An 18,078-nucleotide genomic window follows, 5' to 3' on the forward strand; every position below is an offset into this window, starting at 1 on the left:
TCCTATGGTATCTTTGAAACTGTTAGGTTTGAAGAACGGAGCAATGCTGTAGTTTTTGCTTTCTATTTTGTAATTATATATATTAAAAAAGACTGGATTGCAAAAATAAAAATTCCCAATAAGAAAAGATATACAATTTAAAATAAATTTCAGATTTCTGCTAAGAAATCTTTTTTTTTCACCTCCCAGTGGGCTGTTGATCATGTGGAGTCAGGGATCCCACACAGTTCATTCTTCTCACATGATGCTAGTACTGTATACACAGAGGCACACTGAAGCTGTGGGGAAATCTCACAGTGGGGATCATATGCCCATCTTGCAACAGGTGTGCATGGAAACAAGGCACAAGTTGTACGGTGTGCTTGTAAATACATGGAAGAAGCAGAGGCAGCTAAGGGAAGCCTTTTTTTGCCAGCATAATTGCTTCAGAGTTGGATCTAAGTGCAGTAAGTGTGTTGGCTCCACTAAAGTGTTGATTAAACAGCTAGTTACAGAAAAACCGCCTTTATGAACATATTGAATTGCTTAAAGATGATTTCATTTTGGAATGAGAGTGGTCCACTTAGAAACTGGTTGTGCAAATACAGTAAAAGGTTCCATTTTTATTACGTTCAGAGATAAGGCCACAGACTTAAGCAGCTACCAAATATCTCAGCGACGACTACGCCTACCATACATACGTGAATTGGAAGAACACCAACTATGTACCTTGGATAGTGTTACATCGAGGCATTCTAATGGATTGCAAAGTATCTCTGCCCTCGTGGAACTCAGCTTCTCAGACGAACCTTACAGTTTCTGGATCAGCCTGATAGCAAGAGCTAACCTACTGCAGAGATTAACTGAACAACAGCTTCACGAGTTAACAGGCGAGACAAACTCTAAGCCTCGCAGCTGCCTCTGAGGACTCGTCCTCTTCTGCTGGGCCTGGAAGGAGCTCGTCGGTCTTTCTGGGCACTTGCGGGAATACCCAGCCAAGGCTGAACTGCGGCTGTTAACGGGGACAGCCTTTCCCTGAGCGTGTGGAAGAGCCCGACGCTCCAGCCCCGCCGCCGGTGGAGGGAGGGTGGGCGGAGGGGATGGCTGGGCTGGTGACGTTTTGTTTGCTGCAAGTAAAGGAGAGCGTGCGGGCGAGGAGGCGGCGAGAAGCTGCTGCAGCAGCCGAAGGTACGCGAGGCCGGGCGAGGCAGGCAGGCAGGCTGCCGCCGAGGCGAGCTGATAGCGGGCCGGGGAGCCGAGCGCTCAGCTCTAGCCGGCGTCAGGATGTAGGCGCTCGGCTGACGGGCTCTTACTGGCGGAAGGGCTCATCATGAAGAAACACTCGGCCAGGGTCGCCCCTCTCAGCGCCTGCAACAGCCCCGTGCTGACTCTCACCAAAGTGGAAGGTAATTTCGGCGCGCCAGCCTCTGCACCAAAACTAGTGCTCCGAGCGGGCTTCCTCGAGGGCGAGACGAGCCTTGGGAACGCGGCATTCCCGCCGGCGGGAAAGCTCCCGCCGGCGCCGGGCCGCGCCGAGCTCCTTCGGGGAGGGTTGCGCTGGGAAGCTGAACACCTGCTCTGCGGCGGCTGGACGGCGGCGGGCGTGGCGGGGCTGAGGGGACGCGGGGCTGAGCGGCGGGCTGCTTCGCCTGCTGCAGTCTCCGCCGCTGTGCCGGCGAAGGGCGCGGGAGAGGGAGGAGGGGCGCTGGACTCCCTCAGAAGGGAGCTTTCGCCAATGCGGGCTTTGGGGATGCCCTTCTCCTCCGGCTCTTCTCTCCCTCCCTTCGCCTCTCTCTCTCTCGGGAGAAAAGTGAGCGGAGCGGGAGCCCCCTCGCCGCAATAAGTTCTCTCGTCAGGTACGAGGCGTTTCCTCCGGACGGGAAGGACCCGGGGGCGCCTGAGGGAACTTGGTGCATTGGCAGGGGCGCAGCCCACGTCGCCCGGCGTCACCAGTGGGAGAGGGAGCATCATAGCGCTCCGCTTCGGGGTTTGGGTGGAGAGAAGATGTGAGGTAATTTTGGCGGGCATCCATTCCGAGGAAGAAACTCCGCGTCCTTCTGTTGCGTTTCGCCGCCAGCCAAAGATGCTGCCCTCAGGCTGCTGCGCCTTCGTTTAAGATCTGTCTCCTCCGGTGTCCTGGTCCTTTTTGGGGAGAGGGGAGAGCTTTCTGGAAACGCTTCCGGGCGGAGGATGGGGGTCTGGATATAGGCAAAGTCCAAACTCTGCCCGCAATTTTATGAGAAGGCGTCGGGTCGCCTGGGCTCACCGAAGTCTGTGAAGCAGCTGTGATGCCAGGTAAAAAGGACCCGCTCGAGCCAGGCAGATGGATGGTGCCAGTCGCTGGCGGGGGAGCCTTGCCGTATTTCAAGTTGGGCTGCAGCAGTTCCGAGAGATGCTCTGCTGCGCTGAGGCAACCGCACGGCTGAACTTGGAAGTTGGCTTTCAGAGGCTGGCCGGCCTGTGCCGTGGATACAGGGCGCTGGGAGAAGAGGGGCGTCGCGAGAGGAGCCCGTGAAAAGCCCGGGCGGGGAGGAGGGGATGCTCCCAAGCCTCGGGCGGGAGGAAGAAGCTGAAGGGCGCCTGTGAAGGCGGAGGAGGGGGAAGGGGTGCATGGGTGAATCAGGGGTGGCGAAGGGCAAGAGAAAGGTGGACATTATGAAAGGCGAGGAAGAAGACAGAGGGGCCAAGGGGGAAAGTTAACTGTTGCAACTGTGGTGGAAAGTGCTGATTCTGCGCTAGAAGCATAGGGTGGGGTGAGGCTTGAATTGAATTTTATTTTATTATTACAGTCACAGACCAGTTCCGGCTCACTTACAATATCAGGGAAATCATAAAACACAACAGGAATACATTGAATTGCAATTGGGTATAACAGGGGTGAGGTTTGTCCTTTTTACTTTATGGCTAGACAGGAGCCAACTCCTAGGGGCTGAGGTCCCTTCTCCCACCCCGCCCCCCAATAAAATATTTGAGGGCATCGGGGCCCCTCCAAAGTTGATGAGCATTGCCATTCAAATGGTGTGTGCACACTGCATCATGTGATCAACTGTGTGCACGCAGCTGGAACCCCTGTGGCTGGAGGAGCATTTCAAGAAATCTTGCTTACTTTGTTTTTGTTTATTCGTTCTTATTACCTGGCTTTTAACTGCTTTAACTGTTTTGTATTTTTCCCCATGTTCTAAATTGCTTAGAGTCTTAAGAAGATCAAACCTCTCCATTCTGAAGGAAATCAGCCCTGAGTGCTCACTGGAAGGACAGATCCTGAAGCTGAGACTCTTTGGCCACCTCATGAGAAGAGAAAACTCCCTGGAAAAGACCCTGATGTTGGGAAAGATGGAGGGCACAAGGAGGAGGGGGCGACAGAGGACGAGATGGTTGGATAGTGTTTTCGAGGTTACCAGCATGAGTTTGACCTAACTGCGGGAGGCAGTGGGAAGACAGAGGTGCCTGGCGTTCTCTGATCTATGGGGTCACGAAAAGTCGGACACGACTAACGACTAAACAACAACAACAACAACAAAAACCCTCATGTAATATTTCCCTCCCCGATGTCTTTCCCATCATTTCCTGAAAATCTCTGAAGAGTATTTTGCAGCCTTTCTATGCAAGTTATTTATTGATGAAGTGCTTTTGTAGTTAAGAAATGCTTGGTAAAAGAGACAATGACGAAGTGAGAGAATTCAGGAGAGGATAACTTCTTGAAGGAAAAAACTGGAATGTACAGAAACAAGGATAGAGGTAGCTTATATGTAGGTCTTGTACTGCACAGCTAGAGGATGGAATAGAAACCATGATTTTATCTTTGAGTGTTTAAAGGAGGAAAACTAGATCAGCACGTAGAAAGTAAGTCATTGCTGAAAACAAATAAGGAACATTTGTTAACATTTGTCTATTCAGAAGCAAGTCCTATTGAGTTCAACAGGGATTATTCCCAGATTCAATCCTATAAATATACCTGGGAATAATTCCCATTGTATTCAGTGGAGATTATTATTTCTGAGTAGACAGGTACAGGACTGTGTTGTGAGAGAGAGAATTTCTAAGCTTCACTGGGCTGGAAACAAGTGCTCTTTTTTGTCTCATCACAATACTAAGAACTCTTCCATGGCCATAGAAATTAAAGGTAAGAAAAATGGGAAGAGTCGTACTGTCACTTTTTGAATGGTCAGCTTCATAGTTATGTCAGAGTGTTGTGGTTTTTCTCTGTGTTCTGCAACTTAAATTGTATTCACGTGGCTTTTGTGTGTGTTGGCATTGGTTAGTGGCTAACTTTCCAATACCAAACATAGGAAGAGTTCTGCTAGATCAAATCAAAGGCCTGTGTAGTCCAACATGCCAGCCAGATACCAACGAAAAGGCCAAAAGCAGGACAATAACACTCTCTTGCTTGTGGTCCCCAGCAACTGGTATTCAGAGATGTACTACCTCTGATACAGAAGTTAATATAGACATCCATGAATTTGTCTAATACTGTTTCAACATCCTCCAGGCACTGAACTGAGCTAGTAAGAACCTGACGTCTTTAGTTGCTGTAAGTCCAAATCCTGCTGCCATTGTAATCATGGGTAGAACTGTAATCATGGGTAAGCTGCCCACCCCCCAGGTTCCAAAGCTAAAAAATAGAAACTCAGTAATGAATAAGTTCAGGATCTGTGGAATTTAGGCATATTTAATTACTCCAGGCATTTATATACTGCTTAATATGCAGGATTTAAAAGCCTTTTGACAATTTCTTCTATCAACCATGTATGTGCTACTCTTGTTACAGTGTACAAAATTTTATCAACAGTATATTTTTCTTCCTGGAAAATATGAGTGAAGAGGTTGCTTGAGGGATGATTTGCTTCAAGAGGGAAGAAAGTTCATGTAAAGGTAAAGGGACCCCTGACCTTAGGTCCAGGCGCAAACAACTCTGGGGTTGCAGTGCTCATCTCGCTTTATTGGCCAAGGGAGCCGGCGTACAGCTTCCAGGTCATGTGGCAAGCATGACTAAGCTGCCATTTACCTTCCCGCTAGAGTGGTACCTATTTATCTACTTGCACTTTGACATGCTTTCTAACTGCTAGGTGGGCAGGAGCTGGGACCGAACAACAAGAGCTCACCCCGTCACAGGGATTTGAACTGCTGACCTTCTGATCGGCAAGCCCTAGGCTCTGTGGTTTAGACCACAGCGCCACCCATGTCAAATACGAGTGAAGAGGTTGCTTGAGGGATGATTTGCTTCAAGAGGGAAGAAGGTTCATGTACTCTGTCCTATTTCACCTCAGCAAAAGCATGAAGCTATTATGGTGCTAGTTTTCTCACTAGAATGATGCTAGAATGGAAATGCTTAGGATTCTGCAGTAGGAACTTAGCAGGAAGTCAGCAGCTGCTTCACTGGTTGCCCCTCCCATGGCCATTGTAAGATTGATCCAGTTCTAGACAGAGGAACTGGATCCTGAGTGGATGTGGCACCTACCAGATGGAGTGCCTGGAGGAATCTTTCATTGATATGCATGCCCTTAATGCCTTCAAGCATTTCCCTCTCTTTGCTTGTACAGTACCTTCTTTGTCCCCAAAGGGAGATGAGAACGTCCTGCTCTTTCCAGTACACAACTGCCATTTCAAATTATTCCTCAATACCCGCTGAGCCTGTAAAACCACCACTTCACATACCTGTGCATTATTCTTCAAGGCAGCAAGTGTAGTCTTTGTGTGTGTGTGTGTCTACCTCTGTAGCACATTTTATATATGCACACTGAAGCAGCTTCAACATTTAGGCTTGGTGTCCCTTCATCTGGGACACCACATGGGAAGGGGAATGAAACAACTGTCTAAAAGCTTTGTGCTCACTTACATTTTCCTGCTCATTATTTTCAGATTTCTACTTACTCCACAATGAATATTTGCCCCTAGATCACAGTAGGCAGAATTTCTAAAGCTCCTCAGTCTTTAGTGATTTCTTCCAATGGCCATCAATATTTTTGTCTTGGTGGAAACATTTTCAACATTAGTTTGTCCACCACAGAAATTATATTCATTTTTTCAGGAATATCCTAAAACACGCCCAATGTCTTCTGTGGTGCTTGCACATTGCAGTAGCTGTGGGCAAACTGTCCTTCAGAGAAACTCCCCACCATTATTGATATTCTAATTGAGAAACCCTGGGGTTTCCCATAACACAGGCTGGAAATCATTTTTGTACAGCATAATGTCATGCATGTTTACTTGGAAGTAAGCCCCATTGAGTTAAATGGTGCTTACTCCTAGATAATTGTGCATAGATAGAATTGCAGTCTCAGGTGCAGTCACTAGAAAAAGGTGAGTAATATACAACCTTCAATTCATATTGTCTCCCTTACTATCACAACTCAGTTTCCGGCTGCTATGTCTGTCAAAAATAATGCTCCTCTTGTAGGATTTCTGTACATTGATTTGAAATACCTTTATTTATTTAGCTTGGGATATTTTTTCTTAAAATGGTTTACAAAGATTAAAAGCAGCATCAGCAAACAACAGAACTGATTTAAAAGAGGTTTCAAGTTCTTGGTGAAGAATTGCTGTCCTTCAGCACCTGCCATCATGCAGTAGTATTAAAATGTGGATCTTTTGGCATATGAAGACATCCAAACTTTAATTTTTTAAAAAAATTATTATTAAGGAGGTTTGCCCTCCTTGATTTATCAAAAAGCCATTCATTTTCTATCATTCTTCTTATCAGTGACAAGTCCTGGGGAAGGTGGCTTGAAATAAATTATCAATCTTCCTTTTGCTTGGGATATTGGTTCTTTAAGGATTTTCTAAATGTTAAAAAAAAGTTTTAATGAACTTCGTTTATTTTATCTATTAAATTTATAGACTATCTTTATCTTTCAAGGAGCCCAAGGTGGCATACATGGTTCTCTCCCCCACCTCCCACTTCATTTCTCATCAGCCCTGTAGCCCTGTGAGGCAGGTTAGGCGAAGAGATTTGTGACTGCCCCAAGGTCACCCTGTGAGCTTCATGCCTGAGTGGGGATTTGAACCCTAGTCTCTTAGGTCATTGTCCAACACCCTAATCATTACTCCACACTGGCTCTCCTAGTACATCTAGTACTGAACAATTACCCTCCACTTCTCTATGGCTCATCTGGTACCTTGAAGTATTAATGAAGTCTAGCTATATAGGAACTTTAGTTGGGAGATTCTCTTTATCTGACATCTTTGGTTGGTTGGCATCCATCTGTCTTGGGAGATAATGGAGGGAGGTGAAGTCAAATTCTTAGTAGGTTACAGCGCTTGCTGTGACTGTAGAGACTAATATGGGAGAGACATGTTTTGTCGCAGCTGGGGCAGATGAAGGCATCTGGTTATGCTGCTGCAGAAGCACAATGACATTTCTTCTCACTGCACTCCTTCCAGTGGTCATTACCTGACATTAGATTGGATATTAGATATTTAGCTCCTGGGAAATTTAACTTTACTACCCATCTGACTATGGGAATCAGGTCAGCATTGATCCAGGAAACCATCTGGTTTGTGAGATTACTCACCACTCTCAAGTGTTGCTTTGTTTCAAATGTCACTGATAGAGAATAACAAGGAGAAAAAGTGTAGAAGTTTACTACCTGCTCTTGGTTCTGCCTGTTGTTAGTTGGGGTTATCTGTATGAATAATTAAGTGCCTGTAAATCAGTGCTTCACGCTGTTATGAATATTTGAGGGGGCCCTTTTTTGCTGCGTGCTAATGGGCACAGGCAGACAGGCCAGGTTTAGGGCTTCAGCTTTGAATGACATAGGCTGTGGGGGAGGTCCTTGGAGTCTGTCAGCAGAGAGGAGGAGAAGGAGGGACAGAACTCCAACTGAACTGGGGATGACAGGCTGGAACAGAGAGACACAGAATATGGCTTTTTGCTGTCCTTGGAATCTGATGGTGCCCTTATGGGGAAAGCCAGACCCTCATAGGATGTGAATGTTCTGCACTCCCTCCATCTAGATGCAGGTTGTACATATGTGTAAATAAAACCATATATCATAAAGACACCATCGTCTCTGCTGTACCCCATTTTCCCAAAAGGGAACACAGACTCTGGAGAGTGTGCCTGCAACTCATGGAATCTCTCACTGCTCATGGAGATTGGGGTGACATGTAGTAATACTTTAAATATTTCTACCTTTGGGGTGGGGGCAATATGTAGCAGCTCTTCCTCACATGGCACATGGTTTGGTTGTGCTCCTACTATCTCTTTGTGCCTAAAATACAGCTAGACTTTCTATGAGATTCACTTATTCACATTGGGCCTGATTCTTGTAAAGAACTTGATGACTGTAAAACAGCCTGAGTTTACTAATGCTTGGGGTTCTGTATGTAAGCCCATAATGCTGTATTGGAAGGGAGAAAAGAACTGTTATAAATTAACTCTGTGTCTTTTGACATCATCAAAGTAGTTTCTGTGGGATTAGCAGTGAGTTACATGTGAATGCATGTAAGAGACCTCAACACCTTTTTAAAAAAACTGTTTCAAGAAAGGAAATTTTCAGAGTGGGTAAAATATAGGGAGAGGGGTAATATGGTTCCCCACCACCATCATTTTCCAACTCTAAGCCACTTACCCTTCCACAGGGTTCGAGTAGCATGTCTAGCTTTGCATTTTGCATTACTATACCGTTATCAGCAGTGTATTGTAAAATAAATTGCAATGAGACTTACAATGCTTAGGAAAGCACCTTTGCCGAAAGTTGTTGCTTATTTATAAATCCAGAACTCCATTTGTACTTCTTTCCCTTAAACAGATACTTTTAAGGTTTTGAAATGGGGTTCTGTGTCAGGATTCCCTGGGGAATTGCATCCTGACTGTTAACAGGATCAGAAGCCAAAGTTAGAAAGGAACCAACCATCAGCTAGGTGGAGGCCAAAGGCAAGCAGCCAAGACTGGCAAAGGTTAGGTTACAGAGACAGCAGCTAACAAGCAGATGTGCCAGAGCAAGCAGAGTAGTAGAAAGAAGGCAGGTGGCCAAGTTGCAAAGACAGAATATAGGAAAGGGTGCTGAGCAGGCGCTTAGTCTGGCACATTGTTCTCACTAGGAACCAAGATGCTCAAAGATCAAGCTGAGGTTTTATACATTGGTTGCCTGGGTCTCCTGATAAGGTGCTGAGTCAACTGCTAGGGCTTGTAATGCTATCCAGGTGTCACCTTTAAACAACACAGGTCAGCCTGCACTCTTTTCAGCAGACATACTCTCTTGGTGAGACAGGCAACAAGACACTAGAGCCTGCTGGGTCACCTGGCTTGAGAGGCATCCTTACACTGTGTGAAATAAGAAAACTAACTGTTGTCCCCTGAGGCTTAACATCAGTGAGTGTTCACACATAAGGGGGAGTGTGTGTAAACTTTGGTAACGCGTATAACTTCCACAAGCAGTTGAAACATATTAAATGAAAAAGAAATTAGTTCTGTTTTTCCCTCCTGACACACAGTCTCTTATTATTATTTTTGTTGTTGTGCATTTCAGCTTCGTGCCAAATATATCCCTTTATCATCATCCAAGTTTCATTATTAGTTCAGTTTTATAGCTGCTTTTCATCCTCATCCTGAAGCTCCCAATTCACTGTACATCTTTATTTCATCAATCTTTCCACAAAGATTCCCATTTTATTTCCCAATAGCATATTGACAAAGCCTTATTTTATTATTCTGAGATATCTACCCGAGTACTTCTCACCCATTGTATCGTCTACAACGGTAAACTTTTTGTATTTTCCCCCAATCTAAAATGAGATTTTGTTTATCTCAGCCATAAAAACAAGAAGCTCTACTCTTTGTCTTCAGTGTTCTTTATTCTAAGCTGGAGAGCATTAGTGATATTTAAATCAACTTTGCTTCTTCATAAACACACAGCAGCTATTTAATTAATTCTGGATAATAAGTGCAGATTTATACAATCTCCCATGGGGCTGATCAAGTAACCACTGTTTGATTTATCAAGAGCTAGTACTTCAAACACTGTTTACAAATGAAACTCGGAACAAGAGAACAACTCAATTAAATTTTTGTGTTGTACATGTTACAGACATACATATTGTAACCAATGACTCTTCCTTTCTTTCTGGGAAACCTGTAAAGAGAATGAGAAGTGGCTGGTGTATACAAACCGTTTTCGTCTGCTATTTCTTTGTTCCAAATAGACCTTCCTAAGCTGCCCTTCGAAATTAGTTGCATCAATGCAACTAATGTTTTTCCTTAAATTAGGTAGAGAATCTATTACTGGCCATCAGTATGTACCGTATCTTGCTGAGTTTGTACTAATTAGGGTTGCCATGTGTCCTCTTTTTCCAGGACACATCCTCTTTTTCAGGGGTAAAATTTGAGACAAATTGCATTTATTTGCTTTGAATGGCCATCACAGTGTCTTCTTTTTTTGCTCTTCAAAATATGGCAATCGTAGTATTTCCTGTTGTCTCTTCTGTTGAAGATGCCACCTGTAGAGTGTTTGAATTTTTTGCTTTCCATGATAAAGATTCAGTCAAATAGATCCTCTGACTGATATGTGGCACCAATTAAAGAATAGTAATAGTGGTGATTTTAGAAAGTATAATGGCAAATACTGAAAGTTTTTGATTCAATTTTAATGGTCTCCCTAGTAAGTGATGCTATATGTCAAATGAAATGTAAAAAGTGTATTAGTATGATGTGTGGAATGTTCTTCAGAAATAGTTGTATTAATGGACATAACTTATCTGAGATTCCATTTGTGGGGTTTTTTAAGGCATTCTCAAATTAAAGGCTCACTGTTAGGGAATCTTGTTTCAAATATTTCTAATATGGGACTGCATCTTACATTAATAACAAAAACATGATGTTACTGATAACAAACGTTAATCATACAATTCAGTTAAATAATAAAACAAGCATTTTAAACAATACAATAAATTCAATATTGATCCCACCCCTACCACAAAGCAAACAAACCCAGGCATCCTCCTTTCTATTTCATTCTCTTCTCATTCTCCCGCTTGCAGTTCTATGCAAAGCCCAGTCTCAGTTCTATCCATTCAGTTTACCTGTGTCCACTAAATATACAAGAATACTTAAGAAAGTTCCAATCCAGCTCTTAAGGCAAAATAATATATTTTTTAAAGTTTGCACAGATATGTCAGACTACTCTCTGTGTTCATCATCCTGTCTTTGTAGTTAAGATTTTTCTTCTAGTTACTAAATAACAAAATTAATTATGCTGCTATTAAATCTGGCTTACTAACTGGGATTTATTCTTGTATAACTCTGCACAGAAATCTCAGCCTCTAGCTGTGATCCTTTTCAAGCTCCTTACTTCATGTTTATCTAATATTAATCACATAGACTTGACTGAAGCAACTCTCATGATGCTGTTAGCCTCTCTGAATAAAAACAACATAGGATCTGGAATTCTTCAACATTTATTGTGGGATAAGCTGTTCATCAGTTTTGTTAAAATACATCTTCTACTGGTGATTCTTACAATTCAAGGGCAAAGGACCCTCCTTTTGGTGTGTGCACTTAATCCTTCCACAATGTGTGTGTACAATGAGTCAGACAGTCAGGACTCTGAAAGCTGGCCATTTGTTTAGTCTCTGTTAAACAAAGACAAGGGTACATGAAACAATAATTCAAAACACCCATTCCCACTTTGGTTAGTGTATTTAGTCCAATGGCAGCACGTTTATTTTTGCAAGTAATGTTCCTGCCCAGTAGTGTACTGCCGGAAAAGGATACATAACATAGTTTTGCTAGCTTTCCTATGTTATGTCTGGAAATATCTAGATAGATGGATAGACACATGGCTCACATCCTCTTTCTACTACTGTTAGTTATAGTGTCTTCTGATGGCATAGGATGACACAGAACCAGTAGTGCTGATTGCCGTCACTACATGCAGCAGGAGTCTGTGGCCCTCCAGAAGTTGCTGCACCACAACTCCCATCACCCCTGACCAAGCTGGCTGCTGCTGCTGGGTTTGGAATCCAACAGCTGGAGGACAGCCGGTCTCCCATGCCTGTCCTATAGGGGCTGCATCAAAATCTATGGCATTGCAAAGAGGGAGAAATGCAATGTGCCATAGCATCAGGTAATTGGGCAGATGCTTAATATGAAATTGGGCGGGGGAGAACAAAAAACAAGGGAGTGGGACAGGTTCACATATAATACTAAGTCAAACCATGCCTTGGCACAAGTGCGCAAGTGTGAGGCTTCTCAAAGAGATCACAGCTGCTGTGCTCCTCTCACAGTCCTGCAGTTGCTGCACTGCTGTGATCTTAGCCATGCCATCCAAAAGCCAATCTCGTGGTTTGTCTTGCTTGAGACAAACCACAAGTTGCAAACCCAAGAACAAAGCTTCAGAAGGCACTGATCTGCTTACATGAACACCTCCACAGTGGGATAAAATATATTTATGAAGGCAAGGGTTTCGGATAGGAGAGAGAACTGTATTGAAGTGCAGTTATGATGACAAATTAGGTGAAGATAGTAAGAATAATTCACAGTAGGAGGTCAGATTTGGATTTGAGTAGGCCATGGTTTCCAGGGAAACATAATTGTAGGCTACTTACATTCTTATCTCATTGTATAGGGGCTAGTGTTCAGTGACTTCAAGCAATACTTGCTAAGATGGTTGAATCTTTCATCTTTCTTCCTTGCTTCTATCCCCTCTTCCTGTTTACTTTTCTTGATTCTATTGACTTACTTAGTCTGGTATCACAGTTGGACATGCTTTACTCTTGCAAGAGAGTCAAAAGCTTGTACTGATAGAAATCCCAGATATCACAGTTTCCATTCCTGTCATTGGCTGTGCTGCTCTGACATAGATGATCTTACACACGAGGGGCTAAACAGTAGGCTGTATAGGGACGATGGATGATCCATTTGATACTGAAGTGTATTTATGCCATGGTATGAAAGCATATCATTAGAAACAGGCAACACTTGTTTATTTTCCTATTACTGAGTAGGTAAGGAAGTTTTAATGACAATCACTGCAAACAGAAAGACATTTTGGGGAGCCCAGGTACTACTTCCCAAAATGGTGCTGTGTGTTTTGTCTGGCATGTGCTTTACTCCTTCCAGTAAGAGATCAGAAGAGCATCCTTGGAATTCAACTCCTAATGTGTGAGATCATTTTCACAGTAAAGTGATACCTGAAGTATTGTGTGTCAGTATTTCTGCAGTGTAAACAACTTTGCTAGTGTATTTAACACATGGCTGAAAAGTGCACGTAGAAGAGTTGTATATAACACTTGGACAAGTAAAGTTTGCATATATATGATTTGTGATTGGTATAGCAAATTTCAAGAGAAATTGTATTTCCTTCTGCTCTTAAATGGCCATGGCTTCATTGGGTGCTTTCAAAAGATTATTTAAAAAGTGACTCAGCTAGAGCAAAGCCAATAAAGTCTGAGTTACAGGTAAAGCTCAATAAAACCTGCTGCTAGTAATTCTAGGATTCCTTTTCTTCAAATATGTATATTAATGGTGTGATATGCATCTCATAGTGGTGCCTTCCTCTTTTGTTATGTTTTTTGGTTGTACTCCAATGAAAAAATCAATCAAACACAGTAAATATTACATTTGGACTGGCTATAAGTCTCTTTATAATACCTACTTGCATTTATTGTGATTGCTGGCTGGTTTGGCAGTAATATCCTTACTCATTGTATTCTAGCCTTCATTCTTAATTTTTCAGGCTTTTTCTTTCTCTGTTAGAACTAAATAGTTGTATATTTGGACATTCCCACCAACCCATAAAAAACTGCAGTGCCTAGAATTCTTTGAAGGAGGAAAAAGTGCTTCAAGTGTGCTTTAGAAGTATAGCATGTATATAGAAGCACATATTCTTTGCTGATTCCAACATCCATATCTTGTCTTCTCTTCTCCCTTTTTCCACAGGGGATGAGCGTTCCCATGATTCCCCAGCCCCAGCAGAAGCCCAGGCACAAGCTGGGATGGAAGCTGGTGGAAGAGGGAGCCGATGTTGCTGGACATGCTCCGTGACCCAGCTTAAGAAAATTTTCTGGGGTGTATTGGTGGTGCTTGGCGTCTGCTCCTCCTGGTCAGGTTCAACCCAGCTAGCAAAACTGACCTTTAAGAAATTTGATGCGCCCTTCACTTTGACATGGTTTGCAACAAACTGGAACTTTTTATTCTTTCCTTTGTATTACATTGGACATGTTTGTAAGTCAGCTGAAAAACAGTCTCCACAACAAAAATACAGGTAAGGCAGATTCATGGCGCTTTACTTGTGCTGCCTTATGTTATTTTCATTGGTATTGTATTAAATTCTCCTTCATATTGTTGCAAGATATGATTAGGAATTGTTTGATAAACAAAAGAAAGGAATGGAGGGGGTATGGGTCAAAGGAGAGAGAAATAAAAAGGGAAATAGCAAAGGTTTGGCGGTGGGGAAACAGTCCATGTAAATGAGATGTCTTTAAGTGTGACAGTATTACTGCTGCTTCAAAACATCATGCTACAAACACAGATAGCACCAATGTATCCTCCCCTTGATATTTCTAGTGGTCTTCAAGAAGTGCACCCTGCATTCAGACAGATTTTTATTCCATCCCCCCCCCCCCGACAGTTCCTTACCTGATTTGATTTGTGTTTTATGTGATATTTCACACAATGTAAAAACTTCATCTGAAAAAGTTGTGGAATCTACTGGGAGTTTAGCACACATTTCAATTTTAATTGCTTCCAGGAAAATATTATTTGCAACCCTGTTTTTCCCCACCCTGACCCCCCTCAAAAAAAATTGCTTGTTGACATTTGATGCAGTTTGCCAGGATGCCATTCTTTCCAGACATTTTCATGGGGGAGCAGAAGTGCACATGTACATAAAGGGGGAGGAGTTGTGCCATGTTCAATGATGTCTGCTGTTATGCCACACCACATCCCCTGGTGGAAATGAAAATTAGTGTGACATGGTAGTATATCTATCAGAAAGCCACAGTTCCATAGTGCAACCAGAAATAAAGTGTAAAGGGAATAAATAAAGTGTAAAGTGTTAGAAACCAGAACAGAAGTGCATTATAACCAGGAAAACTAAAGCAATAATTTACATATCTGAATGTGGTGTAGTAGTAATTATTTTCTTACACAGCTGAGAGGATTCCCATTTTATAAAGCATAGAAACTGCTGAGACTTTTTCCATATTTTATCTTTTTCCTATTTGATCTATACACTTTTCTAAGATTTGAGTTTCTACAATATATTTTGTGGTCCAGATTTCTCTCTCTTTATTTGATCATGGAGACATTACTTGTGGACCTGCCAGCAAGGTCCATCAGGTGGATTGATACAAGATACAGGACCTTCTCAGTAGTGGCCCCATAACCATGAAACACTCTCCTGTGGGAAGTGAACCAAGCTCCCCCATTGATTGTTTTAAAATGGGCTCTAAAACATTGAAACATTTCCATCAAAACTGATGAATGGCTATTATAGATAGATAAAAGAGTATTTACTCTACTTGACTATTTTGAGGACAGGTTGTAACAATGTATAAAAGCCATAGAAACTGGTAATTGAACAGGTGTAGGGAGAAGGGATGAATGTATTTTGAAATGATAGTTGGAAAAGTTATTTTATTGGGAACAGCAAAGGAAGGAGGAAAATAGAGGGGAAATTTTTAAATTTGTATTGAATTTGTATTGTTGGTGACAATTTGTTAAAATCAATTTTTAAAAATTAGTTTAAAAAAAGGACTCTAAAGACCTGACTGGTTACATCCACTTTTAATTAATTTGAGTTTAGCCTCAGCTTTATGTTGCAATTTCAACCACAGCTGCTGTTTTACTGTTTTACTTCTGGCCTTCGGATTGAATTGTTTTGAGACTGCAAATTTATCCTTTTTTATTGGTTTTATTATTCTTATTGTGTGATGTCTTCTTGGGAAGGTTGTGTAGCCCTGAACTGCAGTATATAAATAAGATGCTCTGCAAAGATTAGAAAGATTTCAATAGGTGAGAGATCCCTGTTTCCTGGATCTACCCGAACACATGCATAACAGTGCTAGGAAGCAGCCAGAAGGATTAACCTAATTTAGGACTAATCTAAATTCTGTATATACTTTCTTACTGATTGTTAGTCAGATACATTATTACATCCATTATGTCCATATTACTAATATGTTGTCTAACAAAAATCAAATGCTACTTGGCTGCTGATTTTTCACACCAGGACATTCTTTGTTTTTGTTTTTGCCTTTTATCCAGAGAGTAGTACCTTTTCTTCTATTGCCTCATCTAAATATATTGCACTGCTTAGAGAAAAGTAAAACAAAAGTACATTGTAGTAGGACTGAGCAAGACGTATACCAAGCTCTTCTTAGAACATTGACTCAGAAGTCTCACATTTCCTCAAGCTTATTTTGCAGTTGTGAAGAAAACCAAGATTATGTTTACAGTCAGGTTCTTAGAAATCCAAAAGCCAATAAATTGACCACATGATTGTCTATGAAAGGTAGACGACGTGCGGAGAAACAGCTGGTAGAGTTTTGAAGATGGTATTCCAGTCTTGATTGTGGAACAATGCTAGAGAACAAAATGCCCGTGTCTAAAATCAGCTGAATAGCTCAGCTGGTTAGAGCGTCCTGCTGATAACACCAAGGTTGCATGTTGGATCCCTGACAGCTGCATATTCCTGCATTGCAAGGGGTGGACTAGATGATCCATAGTTAGATCCTTCTAACTATGATTCTCTTCTATTCTAAAATGTCTCTATTCTATTTACTTTCTAGCATTTATATCCAGCTTTTCATCTATCATGGAACCCATTGCAATATAAATTTGGTTCCCAGGCACTGACTAGACCCAAACATCTTTAGTTGCAGCAAGATTGGCAGCTTCATGTTCCTTCAGAATGTACCCTGGGAGTCAACAGACCTGGCACAATGGTCTAGCTTCCCCATTGCATAGCAAAGAACCTAGCACATTTCAAGCATTATCCATGTTCATAAGACAGAACCCACTCCATATAAATCTTATCTACCAAGAGTAGACTGGAAATTTTTCTTGGTCTCACCTTTTACTTCCACCTTCCTAATTACTGAAGCATGCCAATGGCCCGACTCCCCAAGGTGCTTATTTTGTGTGTGTTGGACATATCACATCCAAAGTGTCAAACTTTGCCCCTAAAAGTGTGTCCCAGCCCACATGCTAAAGCTTGGTTGACAAATCCACCTGCTCCATCAAAGTCCCTCCTGTGATTCCACTGGGTTAAATAAAATGGGCATTATTTCCTATAAAAGTTTATCATCTATTGAATATCATGAGTAATTCTTACTCCTACATGCATGAGATTCCCCATTATGTTTGTCTCCAGTAGGCCATTTAGACAGTAGATTGTTTTGATTCTTGTTTTTATATATGTATTTGAAATATTGCAGGCTAGTCTTCTTGCCTTCAAGCCAGGCAAGCACCTCCAAACTATTTAAGAATATTACTAAGAGTGTTTCTCAGTAAGTTCCATACATTTCATTTATTTAGCCCAGCCACATCTGGTGCCCTCCATACATTTTGTTGGACTACAGCCATGCTGACATGGACAGGTGAGCAGTTATAGGCCAAAACATCTGGAAAGGACTAGGTTGGATGGGTTGGTTTAGCCTTTAGAGCTGAAAACTTATTTATTTTTGCAGACATGGGGCACTACACTAATCTCGGAAATCCCTGATTTAAATCTCACTTCAGCCGTAAAGCTTTACATTATCTCCAGAATGCCTAAGTACGCCAAATTCATAAACAGATTTACAGGCAAAATCAAATCATAACACAACTGTGACAGTGATCCTCAGTTCTTGCCAAAAACCTCCTACAGGAAACAGGCTGAGAATTAACTACACATAATTACATTATTCACCATTTCTTCCTGCTTTTCAAGAAATCTCAAAGTCATCTACTAGTTCTAGTCAGCTGACTATGATTAGATTATGGGATCTGTTGAGGTCATAGCTGGGAAGGGATAGCTTTGGAGCAGTTTTATTGATTTATATGTCCAAGTATGTGAGTCAGTACATTACTATGCCAGAACCTGGTTCTCAACTGACAGTTTACTATACTGGATTGATATTTCTTATTCTGCCAGGTTGAAATAGATGATAGCATAACTT

General features: G+C 42.2%; 1 protein-coding gene across 4 annotated transcripts in view; it reads left to right on the forward strand.

Annotated features, from left to right (window-relative positions):
• The window catches only part of SLC35F3 (solute carrier family 35 member F3), a 95,108-nt gene that overhangs the window by 54,753 nt on the left and 22,277 nt on the right, over positions 1–18,078 (forward strand). For 2 of the 4 annotated variants that reach the window (XM_083732534.1, XM_083732533.1), the window contains one exon: positions 13,856–14,180. In XM_083732534.1, the coding sequence (XP_083588660.1) occupies positions 13,856–14,180 (325 nt within the window). Of the gene's footprint in view, positions 1–658; positions 1,386–1,779; positions 2,275–13,855; positions 14,181–18,078 lie in introns of those variants that run through there. The other 2 variants (XM_083732535.1, XM_083732536.1) reach the window with 2 other exon arrangements.

Source organism: Podarcis gaigeae, assembly GCF_964106915.1.
Source record: "Podarcis gaigeae genome assembly, chromosome: 3".
NCBI lineage: Eukaryota > Metazoa > Chordata > Lepidosauria > Squamata > Lacertidae > Podarcis > Podarcis gaigeae.